The sequence below is a fragment of the Chrysochloris asiatica genome, unplaced genomic scaffold (genome assembly GCF_000296735.1).
Source record: "Chrysochloris asiatica unplaced genomic scaffold, ChrAsi1.0 scaffold00175, whole genome shotgun sequence".
Taxonomy (NCBI): Eukaryota; Metazoa; Chordata; class Mammalia; order Afrosoricida; family Chrysochloridae; genus Chrysochloris; species Chrysochloris asiatica.
The window spans coordinates 5,909,195-5,927,627 of record NW_006408693.1 but is presented as its reverse complement, the minus strand read 5'-3'; the positions used below and the strand labels follow the sequence as shown (position 1 = coordinate 5,927,627).

Genomic DNA, 18,433 nt, shown 5'->3' with positions numbered 1-18,433 from the left:
AAAAATAGGTAGCTTTCCTGTGAAGTAATTTTATTAGTTAATTTTTCTGAACAAAAACATTGGTACCACATTGGGACATTCTGATTTGAGGATATTATCCCATGTTTTTCCATTCCTTGTTGAACTTTTTGAACAAAATGTATATAAATTGATATTAAATGTCTGTGGTGCTGTGGGCTAATGCATCAGACTGCAAAGTTGTTTGAACTGCAAGGTCAGTGGTTCAAGCTCACCAGCTGCTCCTTGGAAACCCTATACAGGGTCGCTATGGGCTGGAATCGACTTGATGACACTTAACAATAACAACATACCATATTAATTTTAATATGTTAGAAAATTATTTTTATCAACTTTTAATATAATGGTTTACATACCTTAAATCATAAGCTAAGAATTTAGGAAATTTTTATAATTTGAAAATATATTTTAACTTCCTCTTATACATTTTTTTTTTTTTTTTTTAGTTCCAGGTGTGATATTTGATTTACAACTTGCAGAAGTAGAAGCCACACAAATAAGGATTACTTGGAAGAAACCGCGACAACCAAATGGAATCATTAACCAATACCGAGTGAAAGTACTGGTTTTAGAGACAGGAGTCATTTTAGAGAATACTTTGCTCACGGGAATAGATGAGGTACTTTTACTTTCATTTCATGTCTTGGGGAGCTCTTTCTGCATGGTTCTGGCATTGATAACTTAGAAGCTTTTCCAGGAGTAAAGCACAAAATGTTTGCCAAGCTTCATAGTTTAAAACTCCCTGCCATCAAGTGGGTACAGAATCATAGTGGCCCTATACGTTACCCCATAGAGTTTCCAAGGCTGTAAATCCTGATGAAGCAAACTACTGTATCTTTCTCCCACTCATAGTCCAAAGTGAAGTAGATTGGGGCCGTGGTGTTACTAATATAACTAGATCATATTTCACTCTAGGACACATATTATTAGTTAAGTGCTATTATTCTTTCTCAGCATATGAAAAATGTTAATTGAGCAATTAAGTAGAACTAAAGGTTCCACAGTTAGTGAATATTATTATGGTAATTTAGTTAATGAATTGTTTGGAAACCCTGTTATGATTTAAATACACTTTCTAAGGCTGTGCTTGAAATTTGGAAACAGTTACTAATGAAAAGCGCAGTGATTTTAGTAGCTGCTGCTGTAAATGATTATGTCCTATTTGGTTTGGGGAAGCTAAGTTTTTCAGAGCTGCCTCATGAAACAAACAAACAAACTACATTTGATTAAATAAATCACACAACTAAATAAGAGTTAAGCCATTTCATAGATTTAGCATAAGAGGACCTGAATCCTTTGGCAATGTGTTTGCTTCTATTGATACTGGAAATCTTTTTTTTTTTTTTTTTAATCCTTGTTACTATTAGGACATGCAGCAGGCAGTTTGTGAGGACCTTCTTAGTCTCTAGTGTGGTGGTGGTGGTGGTTATGTGCCGTGGAGTTGGTTCCGACAAGGCTGTAAATCTTTACGGGAGCAGAAAGCCTCATCTTTCTCCTGTGGAAAAGCTGGTAGTTTCGAACTGCAGAACGTAAGGTTCACAGCCTGATTCGTAACCACTACGCTACAAGTAGTCATACCCAAATATGAGCTCTTCTCTGGAACAAAAGAAGAGTACACATATCTAGGACCAGTGCAACAATTACTGGGTCCTGGGGACACTACCTGATGGTTATTCAGCAACTGACTTCTACTGTTTAGGATCAGAGATGTTACTGCTTCTGGTTCAGTTTTTATTCTCCGCCCTCAGTATAGACTGCCCATTCTATTTTTAGTACTGGCCTTCTTCTATCTGTAGCATCTACTTGCAGGTTGGCCTTTCCATGTGTTCAATGCACTTTGGCCACACAGATTTTAACTCAAGTTGTTCACCACCTCCAGCTCTGGTTAAATTGTATTCCTATGTTGACTCCTTTCCGTTTTGGAAAAGATCCTGAGTTATGCTGTTTCTGATAGTCAAGTCTAGAATTCAGGCAAAGGACAAAAGCTTAACTCTTTACTCCTACTGAGAAGATCTTAAATGGACATGTCTCCTAGCCCAAAAAAAGATACTAGCTAGAGATGCCTATTGAATGGCTAGCCACACCAGTTTTCCTCTTTAAACTGAATGGTTTTAGAAACACTTCCTTGTGATTTGCTTCTGTTTATCTTCATTCCTTGTAACATAGTAGAAAGAGTATGAACTTTGGAGCCACATAAATCTGTGTTTAAATTCTAACTTGGTAATTTACTAGACTTCTCAGCAGAACACAGAAGAGACAGAATGCTTGGGCTAAAGATCCATTCTACCATTGCTGATTGTATCACCCTGGGAAATTTATCCTGATCTCTCTTAAACTCTATTTCCTATTTGTAAGGTGGGAGTTTTAATAGTAGCTATAGTAAAGAGTTGATAATGAGGATTTAGTGAACCAATGGGGATAAAGCTTTTACAATGTTACACTAAATATTTGTAAACTGTTGTAAATGTCAATCATAGTGTTGGACCATTCTACCTAGTGGGCACTCAATACTAATTTATTTATTCTTAACAATTAAAGGAGACATTATAGTTATATATGTGTCTCTATGATGGTATCTTTTCTCGTTGTTGTTGTTAGGTGCCATCAAGTCGGTTTTGATTCCTAGTGACTATATGCACAATATAATGAACCATTGCTCAGTCTTGTGCCTTCCTCACAATGGTTGTTACATTTGAGCTCATTGCTGCTGCTGCTTTATCCATTTTTAATCAGATCAGGTTGATTGTTAATACTTCTGTTTACCCCTGAGACTAGGATATGGTTTCATCTTTTAGGGAGATGATGTGGGAAAACAGAAGATAGGAGAGGTCCAAAATTCAAATGAACCTGGCTTCAAAAATGGCTCTGTCGTGTTCTGGTTCAATGGCCTTTAATAAACCGACTTTTGGAAATTTGGTCCTCTCATTTTTATTATTGTTGTTGTTGGTTGATGGTTGTATGACTTGGAGTTGGTTCCTACTCATAATGAATCTGTATAGAATTTCCGAGGTTGTAAATCTTTATAGGAACAGAAGTCCTCATTTTTCTCCAACAGAGCAGCTGGTAGATTCGAACCTAGTGGCTATAAGAGGACCTGAATCCTTTGGTAATATGTTTGCTTCTATTGATAATAATCCTCTAAGGCAATAGGGCAGCCTTATGTGTGCTGAGGCTGTGGTTGTTTGGAAGCAGATTACCACCTCTGTGTGGGTTCAACCATCAACCTTTCAGCTTGTAATGGAGCACTTAACCTTTAATAACATTTCTGCTATTCAGGGATTCCATCATTTTATAATGAAGTTTATATACCCTTTAGAAGTGGAGAGTAATGAGCTAACATGAAGCATCTAGCTTAATGCATTTATATATTACCTTTTCTTGAATTTTTTTACATCCTTTAGGATAAGGATTCTTCGTCCATTCACACTAAACGTTGCAAAGAGTACCCTTTACTCCCAATTTCAAGGATGTCTGAAATCTTGTCAGAAGTCACCATTGAATTCCTACATGCTAATACAGTAATTATATATTTTTAGCCATCCTCATTGTCTTTATTTATATTTACTCAAATCCATTGTTCTGCTACATTACATTCCAGATTTTGACACAATATACTAGTCACTCCTTAATATTTCCTTTGCTTTCAGATACTATGACTTTGCAATATTTCGGTATTGCTTAAAAATGCTAGCTAGCATTTTACTATTCTAACTCTTTCTGTATTCCAGAGAGTACTGTTTCAGACATTTTATTTTTATAATACTCTTTTCATAATCTCACAATTTCAATCACTGATTTCGATGAGTATTTAGAAGACTAGATTTGCTTTCAATTCTGATCTTTTGTAATTCAACCATTTGTTGGAGTGTTTTTTAAGGCTCATCACATCTAAATTTATGTTCTGCTATAAAACTAAACAAAATTTTTCCTTGATCTAACTGGACCTGGTTTCAGACAGGAAGGATAAAGTGAAATTAGGGGGAAGAGTAGATGATAGATAGCCTCATCTTCATTGGGGAAATGAAGGACTTCACAGGCAAATCAGGAAGGTAATCTGTTTAGGCAATTAATAGTTTCAGTGTTTCAAGGAGTGGGACAAAAGAAAGGCTGACTTGAAACCAAGAAACAAGTAACAGGTTTGTTGTTGTAAGATGCCATCCTGTCAGTTCTGATTTATAGTGATCATATGCAAAATGAAGTGAAACACAGCCCAGTCCAGCACCCTCCACACATTGGTTGTTATGTTTGACTTTGTCGTTGTTGTCAGTGTGCTAGCCCATCTTGTTGGAAGTTTCCCTCATTTTCACTGATCCTCTACTTCACCAAGCATAATGTCTGTCTCCAGACACTGGTCCCTTCTGATAATATGTACAAAATGTGAGCAACAGAGTCTCACTGTCCTTCTAAGGAGCATTCTGACTGCACTTCTTCCAAAATAGATTTATTTGTTCTCCTGAATGTCCATGGTACTTTCAATATTCTTTCCTAACATTATATCTGACATGTCTCAATTTGTCCCATCTCTCCCCTATAGAGTCACAGTCCAGATAAGAACATGAGATTTGGAAACAGAAAAACATGTTCCAATTTTATCTTCACTATTACTAGTTTTTGTGAATTTTGATAGATAATTCACCTGTCCTTACTGTACAATGGAGCGAATAATAACTATCTTTTGGGGCTATAATGAAATTAAATAATTTAGGTAAAAGTACTTAGCACTGTATTTGATACTATCATTTAAAAGGTTAATTCTTGAGGTAATAATGCACAACTATTTAACTTCTGTGTATCATTTGGACAATGGCCCAGCTTTCCTTAAGGTTTGGCATCCTCAATTACTTATTAGTTAAGGCTTCCAGGTCCTTTATATTATTGATATAATATACTTCTATGTATATTTTTCAGTTTGACCACGATCCTCTTATTCAGCTGAACACAATATTCCATATGTAATTAGAACAGAGTAAAATTAAGCAGAACTGTTTTCTCCCTGTAATCTTCATGTGACCCTATAGACTAAGCACAAGATTGCTAACTGCAAGGTCAGTGGTTCAAACCCATCATCTGCTTCTCAGCAATACTACCCAAGGTTGCTGAGACAGAACCGATTCAAAGGCACTTAATAACAATACAACAATATTCTCCCTTGGTGTAAATATGTATTTCTATTAATGCAACCAAAGAATAATAATTTAAAAAATTTTTCTTGGAGAACCTCATTCTACTGAGACTGAAGTCTGAAAAGCCCTAAAGTAATCTTTGTATGAACTGCTCACACCTGGATCTTTTCTTGTGCCTGTTTGTTCTGTTAGAAAAGTGGGTTGTTTTCCCCTAAAACACTCCATCTGCTGTCTAGTGTCATAAACTTCTAATATTCTTATAGACACATCTTTTCATCCAACATATTCCTTAGGTTTGTCACTGGGAACATGGGAGGAAGCCAACTAAGGGCTCGGCTAGAGTTATGGAGGTAGACTGACAACAGAACCCAAAAGTGATCTGGGAGTGCTTTGCCATAGGCTTTGTTGAGCATAAGGGGCAGAAGCAGAATCATGCCTTACGGGATCATGCCAAGTAATGTGTAGAATGAATCAGTATCTATTAAGAGACATGCAACTACATACTGATGTAGTTGGCACTGTGGTTCCAACTCAACAGCTGTTCCTCGGAAACCCTACACAGGGTCCCTATGAGTTGGAACTGACTTGACGGCACTTCATAACAACAACTACATAATAATTGCAAACTTTTTTTTTGTACCACTACTTGATAACAGTTAGTCTAAATCATACTCTGTGGTATATAAACTGGGTGTGGGTAACAGAATCTGAACTCCTTAAATATCAAGGGAGAAGGAGAATCAAACTCAACATTTACCCCAAACTCAACATTAACCCAAGACAAATTTATTTCACTCTAAGATCAAACATACCTCTACCCTGCAATCTTCCTTACCCATTCTGATACCAACTGCCCCTCCCACAGCACTCTTTAACTCTTTATTGGTCACATAGAAGTCACAGACTCTATTCACAATTGTGTGAATGTACCTAAAGTGTACTTCAGGATCAGAAAGTCTCAAAATAGTTATTTGGTCAGGCAGTCTGTTCTCTGCCATGCCCACAGGTAGACCTCTCTCTGGTCCTCAGCCCCTTGGTCTGGCTTTTGACCAGCTCCAGCAATGTTACAAAGCACTTTCAACACTGCTTATAAAAGCCCCAAAAGCACTCTGTCATAAACCTCAGCGCGAGGGAATCAGCTCTAGCTCCATGAGTTGGCAAACCTGTTGTTGATAGGTGCTGTCTAGTTGGTTCTGACCCGTAGTGATCCCACAACAGAACATAACATTGCCCAGTCCTGTGCTATACCCACAATTGCTGCTACCTATGAGCCCATTACTGCTGCCACTGTGCCAACTCAACTTGTTGGATGTCTCCCTCTTTTTCACTGACCCTCCACTTTACCAAGCATGCTGTCCTTCTCCAGATACTTGTCCATCCTGATAATCTGTTTGAAGTATGACAGGCAAAGTCTGGCCATCTGGCTTCTAAGGAGCATTCTGACTATACTCCTCCAACACAGATTTATCTGTTCTTCTGGCAATCTATGGTACTTTTAATATTCTTCTCCAATACTATCACTCAAATGCATCAATGCTTCTATGGTCTTCCTTATTCATTGTCCAACTTTCATGTGCATACAAGGCTATTGAAAATGCCAGGGATTAAGTCAGGCACACATCAGTCCTCAAACTGACATCTTTGCTCTTGAACACTTTAAAGAAGTCTTGTGCAACAGATTTGCTTAATGTATTGTGTCATTTTGTTTCTTGACTGCTACTTCTTTGAGTGTTGATTGTGGATCTATGCAAAATGAAGTCTTTGAAAACTTGAATTTTTTCAAAGATTTTAAATTTCTTTACATTAAGTTGAAATCCATATCGAAGGCTGTGGGCTTTGATCTTTATCCATAAGTATTTTAAGTCCTCTTTGTTTTCAGCAAGCAAGGTTTTATCATCTGCATATTTTGGTTGTTAATAAGTCTACCTCCAATCTTGATACCATATTCTTCTTCCTATAATCCAGTTTCTTGGATTATTTACTTAGCATACAGATTGAGTAAGTGTGGTGAAAGAATCCAGCCCTGGTCCATACCTCCTGATATTAAATCATTCAAAGTCTTGTTCTGTTCAAACAACTACCTCTTGGTCTACTTACAGGTTCCTTACCAGCACAATTAAATCTTCTGGAATACCCACTCTCCACAATGTTTTCCATAGCTTGTCATGTCCACACACTCAAAAGCCTTTGCAGCAGTCAATAAAGTAAATATATACATCTTTCTGGTATTCTCTGTTTTCATCCAAGATCCATCTGACGTCAACAATGCTATTTTTTGTTTCAGATCTTCATCTGAATCCAGCTTAAACCTCTGACAGTTCCCTGTCAATGAACTGTTGCAGTCATTTCTGAATTATCTTTATCAAAATTTTACATGCATGTGATATTAATGACATGGTCCAATGATTTCCACATGCTTTAGACTCACTAAGGGTCTACTGACTTTGATTAATAGAAAGTTTGACTTATTTATAAGAATTGCTCTATCTATCTTTGGTAAACCTAGCTCCCAGGTTAAGTGCCTGGAATTACCCAACTGCACAAGGGCACCTCCTGCGTGAAGGGACTTAGCTTTACTCATCTGTGGGCTGGGAAGATCACTGCTCTGACCCCTGCCCTGGCTCTTGCTTCTGCTCCTGCCACTTGTTTGCTACTTCTCTGGTGTCACAACTCTGTCTTCTGGGTTGAGAAGGTTCAACAATCAGGGATCTTATAGTCCAAAGAACACACTTAATGCCTGTCTCTTCTTTCTTCTTGGTAGTGAAATTACCCCTTCTGAGATGGCTCATTTCAAATGCAGCAGAATGGCAAAACTGACCAATTCCATCATTAGCTGTCCAAGTTTTTATGCTTAACCCTGCCAACATTCACTCAAATGGAATCATAGCATCTTCTCCACCTTCTTTTACCTATATTTATCAGGAAAAGAAGGAATAAAGCCAATCTGTAGGGTTCCAAATAGTTTTTGGTGTGAACTACAAAGAGCTCTGGTAGCGTAGTGGTTACGAATTGGGCTGCGAACCGGAAGGTCAGCAGTTCGAAACTACCAGCTGGTCCGCGAGAGAAAGATGAGGCTTTTCTGCTCCCGTAAAGATTTACAGCCTCGGAAACCCTGTACAGGGTCGCTGTGAGTCGGAACCGACTCCACGGCACATAACAGAAACAGCAACAAAGACCATATTTAGAAGAGACATGAAGTAAATCACTGTATCACTGATGAGAGAGAACATTCCTTATAAATAAGTCAAACTATTTATTAATCCAATATTGAGTATAAATTGATAGATTTAAAAAAAACATGCATTATATATAATAAACATTAAAATGTGGAAAATGAAGCTTATTCATGTATATCAGTAATGTAATGCTCAAGAGTTCTAAACTTTTCACATACAGAGTTCAAGGACTCCTGGGGAGGTTGTTGTTATTGTTGTTATGTGCTATGGCATTGGTTCCGACTCATAGCGACCCTGTACAGGGTTTCCGAGGCTGTAAATCTTTACAGGAGCAGAAAGCCTTATCTTTCTCCCATGGAACAGCTGGTAGTTTCGAACTGCTGACCTTGCAGTTTGCAGCCCTATTAGTAACCACTGTGCTACCAGAACTTCTTAATAAAAAAGGTATTTCATGTTAATAAATTATGATATTCCTTCTTCTTGTTTTGAATCAGTTGTGATTCATAGAGACCCTATATAGGGATTCAAGGGAGTGGCTGGTGGGTTTGAACTGCCAACCTTTTAGTTAGTAGTTCATTACTTATCCAACAGAGCACAAAATGGTTCTAAACTGGGATAAACTTTTACTCCTAATGGACATTTTTGAATCCTGGTGTGGCACTGTGGATCAATGTGCTGGACTACAAATTTGGTTTGAACTGCAAGGTCAGCAGTTCAAGCTCACCAGCCCCTCCTTTCGGAACCCTATGCAGAGTCACTATGAGTCGGAATCAACTCGATGACACTTAACAACAACAACAACAATGAACATTTGGCAATCTCTGGAGACATTTATAGTTGTCAGGACTAGAAGGATGCTGCTAATTTCTACTGGGTAGAGGACAGAGGCACTGCTAAATATCCCACAATATGCAGAGTAGTTCCCCACAACAGAAAATTATCCATTCTAGAATGTCAATAATGGTGCTGGGAACTATCATAAGTCCAAAACTTTTAGAAGTTACATGAACCTTTGTTCTCTTTCCGTTTCCTAAATTTCCACTACAGTTTCTTTCTGCCCCTTCTAACTTCTAACTCTTTCTCAACATGTTTGCTTCTAAAATTATTTCTTTTTAGTCCTTTGGAAAACCTAATATCTAATACCTTTTTAAAGAGATAAAGAAATAGTTACATCATGGTGCAACTTGGTAATAATTAGTAACATTGTGGGTTGCTATGAAACTGAGATGGGAATCACCATCCACTTGCAGAGAATCTTTCCAGTCACTACCAGAATTTATGAGCAATTTAGAGAGTCAAAAGGATTCAGATCAATTTATAGGTTGAAATGACAGTTTTCCAACAGAGAGGCCTAGCTTAGTCAATGGATGGAATGCTGTGGCTTCTCAATAGTTTATCTGACATGGGGTAGAAAATATCTAGAGATTTAATGCAACCAATGTAGTTCATAGGGATATTCTTCATACTTCCTCATTTTACTTTCAGTAGACTTTGTACATAGTAGATCCTCAGAGGGTGACTGATTGATAGTGGGAACAGCTGTGTTGTTCAGGCATAAAGTATCGGCTGGAATACCAGAGCATCTCTGAATTATGTGTTTGTGATTCATGCCCCCTTGATTTCCCTGTGGAGGCAGAACTGAAGTGGTTGTTGGAAGATGGAAGACCTTTAACTTGTCCCACATAGGGCTCCCTACACAGAAGTTTTTGTTTTTTAATCACAAAGCTTTCTAGAGTAGATCTTACAGATCTCTCCCTTCTTTTCACTATAACTTTTCTAGCTTACCAAGATTTAGATAATTTTATTATGCAAATTTCATTGGATAACTGGAAATTTTCTTGAATTCTATTGTGGTGCTGTGGAGTAATGCACTGTATTGCAATGTGGTTTGAACTGCAAGGTCAGTAGTTCATATTACCAGGCACTCCTTGGAAACCCTATTCAGGGTCACTATGGGTCAGAACTGACTTGATGGCACTTAACAGCAACAACAAAATTCCATTCTTGTATCTCTCAGTAAAGCTAATGTTTAAATGACCTACCTTATAGGATAAGCACTGGACTGTGAGCCACAAGGCCGGTTGTTTGAACCCACCAGCCTATCCATGGGAGAAAGAAAAGGTTTTCTTTAGGCTCCTGCAAAGATGTACAGCCTCAGAAATCCTAGACAGGGACACTATGAGTCAGAACTGACTCCAAAACATTTAACAACATCAACAAACCTTTATGGATTGTTGAACTACCTGAACATCACTAGAACTTATTTCCTGAATGTTTACTATTTTATTTCAAAATACTGAGATCTTTAGTGTTAGATATAAAACATGATTTGACCCTATGTATGAAGACAACTCAAATACGGGTACCAAGATAAGTCAAAGATGGGTGCACTTATAAAAATTTTTTAAACTACTATAAATTATTATTATGAGTATACAAAGGTATGGGATTTAAAAGGAATGGAATAACATTTTTAAAAAGAGGTTTCAGGAAATTAGTTTTGAAACAAAACTTGGAGAGATATTGAAAAAAGGGAGAGAAGTGGCATTTGACAACATTTTCTTTCTTTCTAATATCATGCAGCCACAAAAGTCTAGAAAAGAATATAATGAATCTTCATATACTCTCCATCCAGATCCAAACACTACTAGTGTTCTGCCAGGGCTCCTGGTGTGGCGCTGTAGGATCCACACGGGACTGCAAACCACAAGGTCTACAGTTGAAACCCACCAGGTCCTCCTTGGAAACCCTCTACAGGGCTGCTCTGAGTCGGAACCAACTCATTGGCGCTTATAAGCAAGTGTACTGCCACTCTTATGTATCTGCCTCATGTTGCTGTTTTCTCTGGAGAAAAATTTTAAATTAAATTTCAGACATCATGTTATTTTCACTCCTACATGCCTAACCCACAACTGAACCCACTGTCTTCAAGTTGATTCTAGCTCACAGTGATAGACAAGAACTGTCCTACAAGATTTTCACAGTTGAAATTTGTATGGAAGCTGACTGTCACATCTTTCTCCTGTGGAACAGCTGGTAGGTTAGAACTGCTGACCTTTTGGCTAGCAGTCCAGTGCTTTAGGCACCGTGCCATCAGAATTCCGTCATGCTTTAGTATGGAGTTCTAGAAACATAAGGGCATTTTAATTCATTTGATAATCACATTACTCCAACATAACAAAATTGCTAATGTTTTCTTTGTATCTAATAACTCACATTATATTCAGATTTTCCTGATTATCTCCAAGGTTCACCTTCATGTGTTTGTCCTAATCAGAATCCATACACATGGATTCTGCCTTTGGTTGTTAACACTCAAATGCCTTTGGTTGTTAACACTCTTAAGCCACATTGGTTTTCGCTACTTTTGATTAATTTTGGTCTTATTTCAGTAATTCATTTTCTGCATAAAAGCATTGGTTACTTTTTAGCTCAAACATCTTTTTCCTACTCTTTTTCAGTCAATTATGCTATAGAGGAGATAGGAAAGAAGAACAGTGTCTTGTTAATTCAATAAAAATTTCTACTGCACATATTTGCTACTGATGGTTTCACCTAATTCTGCCATTTTGGTGAACTTGACATGCATGAGGTACATTATTAGATCTAAGAACAATTGCAGATCAAATATTCCTTAGGTCCAGGTCCTTGGATAGATCTGTCATGAATCCTGTTTGAAAAACTATTTTTATACAGTTTTAATCATGTGCAAAACTTCACTCAATGACAGAAAAACTACTACAATTGATGTACATCAAGCCCACACACTTAACTTCTCACACCTGAAGTGCAAATGTGGTACAAAGAGAAGTAACACACTTTTAATAAGAGAGTTTGCCTAGAACTCTTACCTTTTTGGACATGAGAAGGTAAAATATTTTAGTCTAGAAGATTTTACAGTAAGATGGTTGATTTTGCCAGTTAGAATCTAGCCAAGCCAGAAATAAATACAGCAATTTTTTTTCTCCAAGTACAGTATTGGTCTCTTGAAATATAAGACTTGTCACAATGTGTTATAATGATGAGGATTTCAGTAGCTTGAAAATGCAGTTTTGGATTATACCGGATACAATAGTAAAAGAAACAATATTATCTGTTTTTTGAAGAGTATGGTTTTTAAAGTCACTAGTTTGTTTAAACTAATAATTCTTGGGTTAATCTTCTATTATTTAATATTTAATTAATATACTATAACTGTCACAGCAGTATTTGTAAATATCTATTTTTACAGTATATTAATGCCCCCATGACTGCAGAAACTGAGAACATAGTAGAGCCAATGACAGGATTATTCGAGGGTTCAGCAGAGATGTCTTCTGACCTGCACTCATTTGCTTCACTTGTGTATAACAACCTTCCATATAATAATTTTCCTGCGAGGAATAGAGCTCAAGACCAGTATTCAACAGCTGGTAGGTAAAATTCTTGTTTTCTATAAAGTGCTTCTGAGCCACCAGCACTGCTCGCACACATATGAACCTTTGCTTAGAGTTCAACAAAATTATTAATGGTCCATTGGTTGGAGTCTGATTTTTTTAACTGTTGGATAACCTTGAGTAGCAAATGGGAATGCCACACAGGCAGCGGCTGGCCCCTCCTAACCCATTTGACCTTCCCCCTAGAAAAAGTAGCACCCTAGAGTCTTTGGCCAAGCTGCATAGACAATCAGTTATTACAGTTGCCAAAGCAGGTGTGATGGGAAGGGATTAACATATCTTCAAATCATTTACAGGCCTCATGCTCTGTGCAGCTTTTGACAAATAGGTTTTCAAATGTCACTAAAGGTAAATAGGTCAGAAAGTTACAACTCTAGTGTGTGGGGTGACAAACAGGTGGAGGTGACCCCACTGATGTGGTGATGTCATTAGTGTCCACACTTGCTTTTCAGTGTCAATAGATCTTATTGTTTCTAAAAGGAGAATGGCCATATATAGAAAATTAAAAATACTTTGTAAGACAACACTGATATTATCTCTTTGTTTTTTTCTCAAATGTTAAGTGAGCAGAATAGTTGATTTCATTAGCTTTTTTTCTGATTTGGTATTTGTCACATATCAAATAAAAAGTTATTCCATTTATGATGAAATTGCTAACTGTTACATTTGAAATATTATTTTTCATTTATTCAATTTTTTTCTCTTATGCAAAGACGACTGGCAACAGGCTTCCTCATAGAGATGTTTTCTTGAATCCTTCAAGTTTGGCCTCAGTTTCTAACAAATACTTCAGCAGTACAAGTTCTAATTAAAGTAAAAGTGTAGTGTTTCTTGAAATACTGGTTTATTTGTATGTGTCAGTTGTGCAAGCAGGCTTGCTTTAAAGTATTACTGCGTTTAGTGAAGACACGCTGAATTGTGAGCTCAGATGGAAGTGTTATTTCTGTTTCGCTCATGTTTTAACTTTTCTAAGAATTCCATTTGATATTAGATACATAGTCTGTCTTTTCTGAAATAATTTCTAGCTGGTATCCTTTAGAAAGTTATATTTTCTCAAAATATATGTTCTTGAATTCCAAAATAGTGTTAAGAGCCAGTGAAACTATATTATGAGCACAGAATTTTGCATATGCTTCTGGTGTCTGTGTGTGGGGCATGAGGCAGATAAAGGAGCACATGGACTAGTTAGTGAGTAATGTGTCATCAGGTTTAAAATTTCACCGTGTGAGCAAAAATAATTTTGAATGTAAAGTCAAACGTCTTATATCTCCCGATTTCAAATAGTTACTATGAAGAATCAGTATATCACTGACATTGCTGCGGAACAGCTGTCTTACGTTATCAGAAGACTTGTACCTTTCACTGAGCACATGATTAGTGTATCTGCTTTCACCATCATGGGAGAAGGACCACCAACGATTCTCAATGTTAGGACACGTGAACAAGGTAAGAATGGATTTCCTTTCAAATAATTACCTTAAAATATTACACATGCATATTGTAATGCATTTTCTTCTTTTTCATATTAATTGTTCAATCTTCTTTTTAAGTGCCAAGCTCCATCCAAATTATAAACTATCAAAATATTAGTTCTTCATCTATTTTACTGTATTGGGATCCTCCAGAATATCCCAATGGAAAAATAACTCATTATACAATTTATGCAATGGAACTGGATACAAATAGAGCGTTCCAGATGACTACTATAGATAACAGCTTTCTCATAACAGGTAGAACAAAGTTTTGTTCTTAACATTTCTATTCTGATGACAAATATGCACCTCTCTATTGCTTTAACACTGTACACCACATGCAATGTCATTTCAGATTTTGCTGTGCTATGCTGCCAGGAATAGCTTGAAAAATATATGCCAGCAGATAAAAACTGTTTACATTTGTTTTTCCTTATGTTTCTTCACAAAGAAATCAAAATCCTCACAATTTCCATAGGAATATACTTAACCAAGCAAATCATACACCTAGTACATCAAAAGAACTCGGTATTGAAGACCTGGAATGGATGAATGCAAACATCGACTAAAGTAATTCAGCTGACATGGTTCTTGTGTCAAATCAGCAAAACCCCTACAATGTTCCAAATATTAATTTTCAGTTTTAGAATATTGCCTCAATCTTTTAGGAGAGAGCTAAACGCTTATCAACATGGAAAGAACCTAAGATCCAAAGAATTTGGGAAGATTGCTGTTAAGTCAATTATTTTCAAAAGCCTGATGTTAAAGGGCACTAACCCAGGAATATTATTTTAAGGATTTAAAATAAATTGCTTGTTTTACTTATAGGCTTAAAGAAATACACAAGATATAAAATGAGAGTGGCTGCTTCAACTCATGTTGGAGAAAGTTCTTTGTCTGATGAAAATGACATCTTTGTGACAACTCCAGAAGATGGTAAGACTATCAAGTACTGTTTTAATAAAAAGAAGCAAACAATGTGTCATGCTTACTGCCATCTATCTCAGGCTGCCTCTAGTGTCTGATACAAGTATGATCAAAAGTATGTATTTAAACTTTTCTTTTCTTCCCTCAGAACCAGAATCACCACCTCAAGATATTGAAGTAATTGATGTTACTGCAAGTGAAATTAAGTTGAAGTGGTTACCACCTGAGAAACCCAATGGCATTATTATTGCTTATGAAGTACTCTATGCAAATACAGATACTTTATTTATAAAGAACACCACGACTACAAACATAGTTTTAATGGACTTAAAGCCCTACACCCTTTATAACATTTCTGTAAGGTCCTATACTAGAGTTGGTCATGGCCATCAGTTATCTTCTTTACTCTCTGTAAGGACTTCTGAGACTGGTAAGTTTGTTTAATAATGTAGTAAACATAGCTGACAATTGTCATATGGTTCATATATTACATAATCAAAAGCCTTGTTCCATTACATAATATGCAGACATTTATTTGCTTTTTCTGTTAAAGACTTACTCTGAAAATATCTAAAGTCTCATTTACATTTAAGGGGGACTCCAAAATAAAAACCAGTGCATTTTTCACAGCAGTTTTTCAAATCTTTGAGAAATCAAAGATTCCTTTAATGTACCTATAAACTTAGGGTTAAATAGATACTTGCTTTCAAACCAGGTTAAAGAGAGTCACACTCCTAAAACCAGATGCTTATACTCGAATGATTTGTATATAGGTAGAGGAGCACAGTGGGTGCACATAGACGGGGAGCACTGGGGAAGCCGTATGGAGAAGGGATCACTGAACCTTAATGAAGGTGGAGTGAGTAGGAGGACATCATAGAAATTGTGGGGCCAGGGAAGAAGGGATATCCATCTAGAGGAAATAATAGAAATAAAGAATGACTCTTGCTTCTGTTTTAGTGTTTCTGCAGCAAATGGGCAAGGCAGCACAAGTGAGCTAATAGGCAACACATTTGCTTGATGACCTTAGGTTGTTGTTTAAATATGCTCAATAAATAAACATTCTATAATAAATTCTGAGAATTAAGAACTAAATGCAAAGCTGTTTTTTAATCCTTTTACTAGAAAGAATAAATATTTACTGAAGCATATGAAATTTCCATCCTTTACATTATAAATGGTCAAATATAAGCAAGTTTCTCTGGTTTAACTAGATACTGTATATGAGGCTCTGTCCCCAACCTTGAGGATTTAGGACTCTAAGAAAACATTTACTTTTGGAATAATTTGTCATCTTCAGACTGCATTGAAATTCATACAATGAGATGCCACCAAATTGTCCCTTGAGACTGTTTAATAGTCTAATAAGTGCCATGGGTTCTGCTACTGGTTTTCATATAAACTGTTACTTCATTCTTAGATTAAAGACAGCATCAAGATATTATGATCTCCATTGTCTTTAATGAAAAAGCCAAGGCTCTGGGAGGTTCATCTTTTCAACAAATGTTGTCAAGTCCCATCAAGTCGGTTAAGACTCAAAGGGTTTCCAAGGAGGCACTGGTGAATTTGAACTGATCTTGTGGTTCAAACTGACTTTGTGGTCCAGTGCATTACCCCACAGCACCACACTAGGACTCCTTTCAACATATAGTTAGTCCATATTTACAATATATCATGCTCTACTGGATAGTGTAGGGGTTATGAGTCGGGCTGCTAAACTCAAGGTCAGTAGTTCTTTGAACCAGCTGTTTTGCAAGAGAAATAGGCTTTCTGCTCCCATAAAGATTAATAGCCTTGGAAACCCTATACAGGGTCGCTATGAGTCAAAATCAACTCCATGGTACATCACCACCACTGGATATAATTAGGTGGTGCTATAAGATAAGCACTGGACCACAAAGTTGGTAGGAACCATAATGTTGTCAATTCAAACTCATCAGCTACTCTTGGGAAACCCTATACAGGGTGGCTATGAGTTGGAACTGACTTGATGGCACTTAACAACAACAACTGGATATACAGCAATGTTGAAGAAATATTTTGTTGTTGTTAGGTGACGATGATTTGGCTGCACCTCACAGAATGAAATACTGTCTGGTCTTACACCATTTCATAATTGTTGTGTTTGAGCCCGTTGTTGCAGCCACTGTATCAATTCATTCCCTTGGGGTCTTCCTCTTTTTTGCTGACCATCTACTGTACCAAGCATGATATTCTTTTCTTTTTTTTTAAAAAAATGTTTTATTGTGAATTATATGATAGTTTACATGGTGGGAGAACATTAGTTTTACATTCATCCTATTGTATATCATTTCACTGCTATGGTTACAAACCTTCCATGCATCATCAACCAACCAAAGGGTATACCCTGCAAGCCTGCCCCCCCAGTTGTCAGCACACAGCCCCTCTCCTTCTCTGGGTCTAAAGTTACCAGCCACTCCATCTCTCCACGTCATCGTCTCTGTCTCCATCTCTGGCATCACTGCTTCTCTGGGTAGGGTCCTGCCCTCCGCTCTTCTCCCTTGATGGTCCCAGGGACCTCCGCTCCTAGACTGCAAAGTTAATCACTCCCCTCCTTGCTACAAAACGTCTTCCTTTACATTTCCAACCTTCAAAATCAGTCCTGATAACAGTTATTCACTATAGTATCACAAGACACCTATCTGCATTTCCTTTCAGCAGCCCCTCCTAGACAGATTGTATACTACTCAGTGGAGATTCTACCTTCCTCCATGCCCTCTGGATCTAGGTTCCCCCTTGAAAGCTTGTAAGCCAGTCACTTCTTGCCTTTGTATCCCCTCCCCCCCACTTTGTGTAGCCAGTGTCCAAATTGCCCATCCCTGTCTACTCTGTGTATGGAGGGGGTGGGAATGATCCTTGCTATTAAGATTTGTATCCTCTTTTGAGCTATTGCATCCATAGATGAAGGTCAAGTTCATCAAATTGTGTCAGATTACTCTTTTTTTTCCTCTTCTTTCTTCTTTTGATTGAGCTCAGATCATCTAGTCATTGAAGCCAGGTCAAGAGGGTGTTATCTGCAAGTGTGGGTGTTCTTATGCATATGACCTCTCTTCTTATGAGCTGAGTGCTTTACTTTCCACTCTAGTCCACTGTGGCTATGTCACTGACTCGGGACTCAGGAGTCCCCAGGTCTTGCCACACTGCTGGCCAACCAGGTTTCCACCCGGGTTCACAGGAGTCTATTGAATGATGTAGGGCTTAGCTTGCAGCTTCATTGCTGTTTTTCCCTCACTTCCCCTTATTGGTGATGAATGGGGTCA

The 18,433-nt window shown here is 37.4% G+C and overlaps 1 protein-coding gene across 1 annotated transcript in view; it reads left to right on the top strand.

Annotated features, from left to right (window-relative positions):
* The window catches only part of PTPRQ (protein tyrosine phosphatase, receptor type, Q), a 338,184-nt gene that overhangs the window by 72,202 nt on the left and 247,549 nt on the right, over positions 1–18,433 (top strand). Inside the window, exons 9-14 of the mRNA XM_006871836.1 lie at positions 465–637; positions 12,549–12,729; positions 14,038–14,199; positions 14,304–14,483; positions 15,054–15,161; positions 15,301–15,582. Of these exons, the coding sequence (XP_006871898.1) occupies positions 465–637; positions 12,549–12,729; positions 14,038–14,199; positions 14,304–14,483; positions 15,054–15,161; positions 15,301–15,582 (1,086 nt within the window). The remainder of the gene's footprint in view (positions 1–464; positions 638–12,548; positions 12,730–14,037; positions 14,200–14,303; positions 14,484–15,053; positions 15,162–15,300; positions 15,583–18,433) is intronic.